The sequence below is a fragment of the Myotis brandtii genome, unplaced genomic scaffold, assembly GCF_000412655.1.
Source record: "Myotis brandtii unplaced genomic scaffold, ASM41265v1 scaffold529, whole genome shotgun sequence".
Classification (NCBI taxonomy): domain Eukaryota; kingdom Metazoa; phylum Chordata; class Mammalia; order Chiroptera; family Vespertilionidae; genus Myotis; species Myotis brandtii.
This window is the reverse complement of record NW_005369934.1, coordinates 1,533,216-1,537,000: the sequence shown is the minus strand read 5'-3', so window position 1 is coordinate 1,537,000 and position 3,785 is coordinate 1,533,216. Positions and strand designations below refer to the sequence as shown.

The 3,785-nt window shown below is 33.7% G+C and overlaps 1 protein-coding gene across 2 annotated transcripts in view; it reads right to left on the bottom strand.

The window, feature by feature from the left end:
- TFEC (transcription factor EC) overlaps nt 1-3,785 on the bottom strand; it is an 82,131-nt gene that overhangs the window by 45,419 nt on the left and 32,927 nt on the right. For both annotated transcript variants that reach the window (XM_005877707.2, XM_014548947.1), the window contains one exon: nt 929-1,156. In XM_005877707.2, the coding sequence (XP_005877769.1) occupies nt 929-1,156 (228 nt within the window). The remainder of the gene's footprint in view (nt 1-928; nt 1,157-3,785) is intronic.

The following is a 3,785-nucleotide window of genomic DNA, read 5'->3' as shown; positions in this document are numbered from 1 at the left end:
AAGTCTTACCATTTACCACAGAATGGATGGACCTAGAGGGTATTATGCTAAGTGAAATAAGTTAGGCAGACAAATGTAAATATCGTATTATTTCACAGGACAAAACAAATGAACAAACACAACAGAAACAGACTCATAGATATGGAGAACAAACTGATGGTAGCCATAGAGGAGGTGGGGTGGGGTATTGGGTGAAAATATTAAGGGGATCAAAAAGTGCAAATGGATAGTCACAAAATAGTCACAGCATAGGGAATACAGTCAATAATAACTATGTATATTTGGTGCCAGGTGGGTACTGAAAATATTGGGGAGAGGAGGGACACTTTAAATTATATAATTGTCTAATCACTATGCTGTATACCTGAAACTTAAGAAAAAAAAATACATTTTTAAATGGTTATCATACAGAGTCTAAGTATAGGTTGTTTATATTAATAAAAGCCAAATAACTCCAGAATAAACTTTGGCTTATTATCCGTAAAGTGGTAAGAGTCTAGGTTCCAGTATGTGCAATGGACCCATAAGTCTTTCGGTGGTTATTGAATACTCTACTTGTGAAGGACTGTGCTTGATTCTCAGCTGAGGGAAATCTCCTTTATTAAAAAAGAAAATATTTTCATTTTTTACACTTTATAGCAAAGATCTTTCCATGCCCCCCCCCAAAGCTAAATATTCTTAACATATATTAGAGATTATTTTGACTTATATTGATACATATCTGAAATGAGTATTGACATAAATTTTATATTGTATTATGCATAATTAATGTGCATAACTAATTATTACAAATTAATGAATTAAGACACCTCTTTTGTTAAGTGAATTTGTATTTGGAATTTTTACTATCAAAATGTCAACCTCAATTTCTTTGAATACTTAAAAAAAAACACTCATTATATATTTTCATAGCAGCTGTTAGACATACATGCCATTCCACATTGTCATCTTCTTTCCTAAGAGTTAGCAACGTGGTGAGTGGATTTCCAGTGATGCCAGGGTCACTCTCCGGGGATGGGTGTGCATGCTGCACCACCAGCGCACTGCTTTGCGTTGAAGGGTGGGACCGTTTAATAGTCTGATTGAGGATCTGGTGGTCAAGGGTCATGGAGGGTTTTACTTGATGTCTGGCAGGACTTTCCAGGTGTGTGGGGACCTACAAAATATAATACAAACAATTGCTATGTGTAGCATCATCTGGCATTTCAAAGTTCCATTGTCAACAATTGAATTACTAGGGGCCCAATGCACAAAATTCCTGTAAGAGTAGGCCCTCGCAGCCCCGGCTTCGTCTGGAAAGTCATCCAGAAGGTCGTCCAGACGGTGGTTTCGCTGATAAGCCGTTCAGTCTATTTGCATATTGTGCTTTTATTATTATAGATGACAATAAACACATTATAACATCTAGTTTCTCTCAAATTTATGGTTCAAAGTTTACTAAAATCGTTTAAATGCTAGCCATGCTTTTAAGAATAACCCTCAATTACATGCACAAATAAAACAAAATTGGGAATAAATATATAACTAGCATTACTTTTTGAGGGTCTCAAAAAGAAAGGTTGAAATAATACAAGGAAAGTACAGTTGATTCATTATTATTAGTGATTTTTGTATTTCATTAGATTCCTTTACATTACAAATATAAATATTCTATAGGATATAATAACAACTATCTTTTATTTAATTTTTTAAATTACCCAGGAAAGAGCAGAAACAAGAAATATATATACTAAATATTAAGTGTAGTATTTTATGGGTGGTGAAAATCTAGGTGATTATTTTCACTTTTCTATATTTTCTAGTTTCTATACCAGGCATATTTAAATTTTTTAATAATCTTATTTTTAAACCCTTCTATATTCCCACTTTATAAAAACAAAACTTTGGGAGAGTCATTATGAATGACAGAAAAAATGGTCTAATATTTTGAAACTCCTTTTTCAAATCACAGACTTAATATTCTGAACATCTTCAGTCTAGCTGTCATAGTTAACAACATACCATTATTTGTATGAGGACAACTTTAAGCATTTCAAGCTTTCCTCTTAAAAGCCCGGGAAAGCCTGCCAGCCCTCTTTATATTAACTAAGCTGTGATGTGGATACATTTTCCTCAAGTGGCCTGTTATAGACCTAATTAATATTTCCCTCATGTTAAACAATAGTAAAGATGGCTGCACAGTGCTTATTTTTTGTTTATTTCAGTTACACAAACTACTCCTTAAAGCCCTTAATATGCATTAACTCAGATAAATAGCATTTATGAAGTATTTTGCATTTAAATTAGCTGGTTTTGGGTACCATATTGTAGTAGTTACTTTAGTTTAATTTTGTTATGCTGACATTTTTAGCATTATTTTAATTGTACTGCCATAAAATAATTTTCAGTCATATAACAAAAGATTAAGATTGGTAATAAAGATTTTATATTTTCATATTCACAAATCTGAATCTCTTACACAATGTAACTAAATGCTAGAGTACACTGTATATCTACAAATGGAAAGTATCTCTTCTAAAAAAAAGTATGTTGAATCAGAACTTATAGCATTAACTAATTCATTTTTCACTTTTCATCCACTGGCTAGGAAAGCTTCATTAGAGTGCTTGCATTTGTGTTACATCAGGACTACAAGAGAAGTCACAGAGGTGATCCCACGGCCCTAGACGTTTTCCATCTAAGGCACTATTAATATCAACTACAACAAAAGCAATAATAATGACAATAATATGCAATAGTTACCAATCACTGTGCTAAGCAATTTATCCACATTCATTTAATCCTTGGTAGAGCCTTAGGAGATAGGTTCCATTGCAGCATGTAGATGAAGACACCAAGACTTAGAGATTAAGTGACTACATGTTACCACTCCTCAAGAAAGGGATGAAGCCAGAATACAGACCCTGTCTTCTTAAACATTACACTTATTGGCTCAGTAATGTATACAACAAATTTAAAATGCCACACAAAAAAGTGATTTTAAAAAACTAATTAAAAGATAAAACGGTTATAAATCAGGTGTTGGAAGGAGATGGTCTTGTATAAGGAGAAAAAGAAGGAAATCTCAAATGAAAATATAAAAATGAAACAATAAAAGACATCGGAAGTCACAAAGTCGTGAAAAGGAACTCATAGAAATACCTTCCTTTCTCAGAGCAAGACTACCATGTCCTCTTTAGACCACTCTATACAGAGAGAAAATAAAATATAAAATGGAACCAACTCTAATTCTGCCTAAATTATTGGTTACTTAAGGAATTCCAAATGTTTAGCAGGCAAAAGTGAAGACTAACTTGGACCCAATCTATGTAACACCTGTAAACGAAGCAGAAGAGTCTAAACTATAAAAGCTCAGTAGAGTAGAAAAAGAATCAATGGAATGTAATGAAGCTACTGCCCAGAAAAATCTCTATGTTTTCTAATCATGGACTGATATCAGAACAATGAGACAACTAACTGTAAAACATCAGTTAAATCATATGAGCCAATTTTAAAATAATTTTACATTGCCTGGGATCTAAGGATACAACTATAAAACTATGTATTAGAGCTGTTTCACTGAAGGCCCTAGTATTTGTTTGGATGAAGTGAATGAAACTATAGGTGGAGAAACCAAGATGGCGGCATAGGTAAACACCGGAGATTGCTGCCTCGCACAACCACTTCAAAAATACAACTAAAAGACGGAACGGACATCATCCAGAACCACAGGAAGGCTGGCTGAGTGGAAATTCTACAACTAGAAGGAAAGAGAAAAGCATACCGAGACTCAGAGGAGGCGCAGT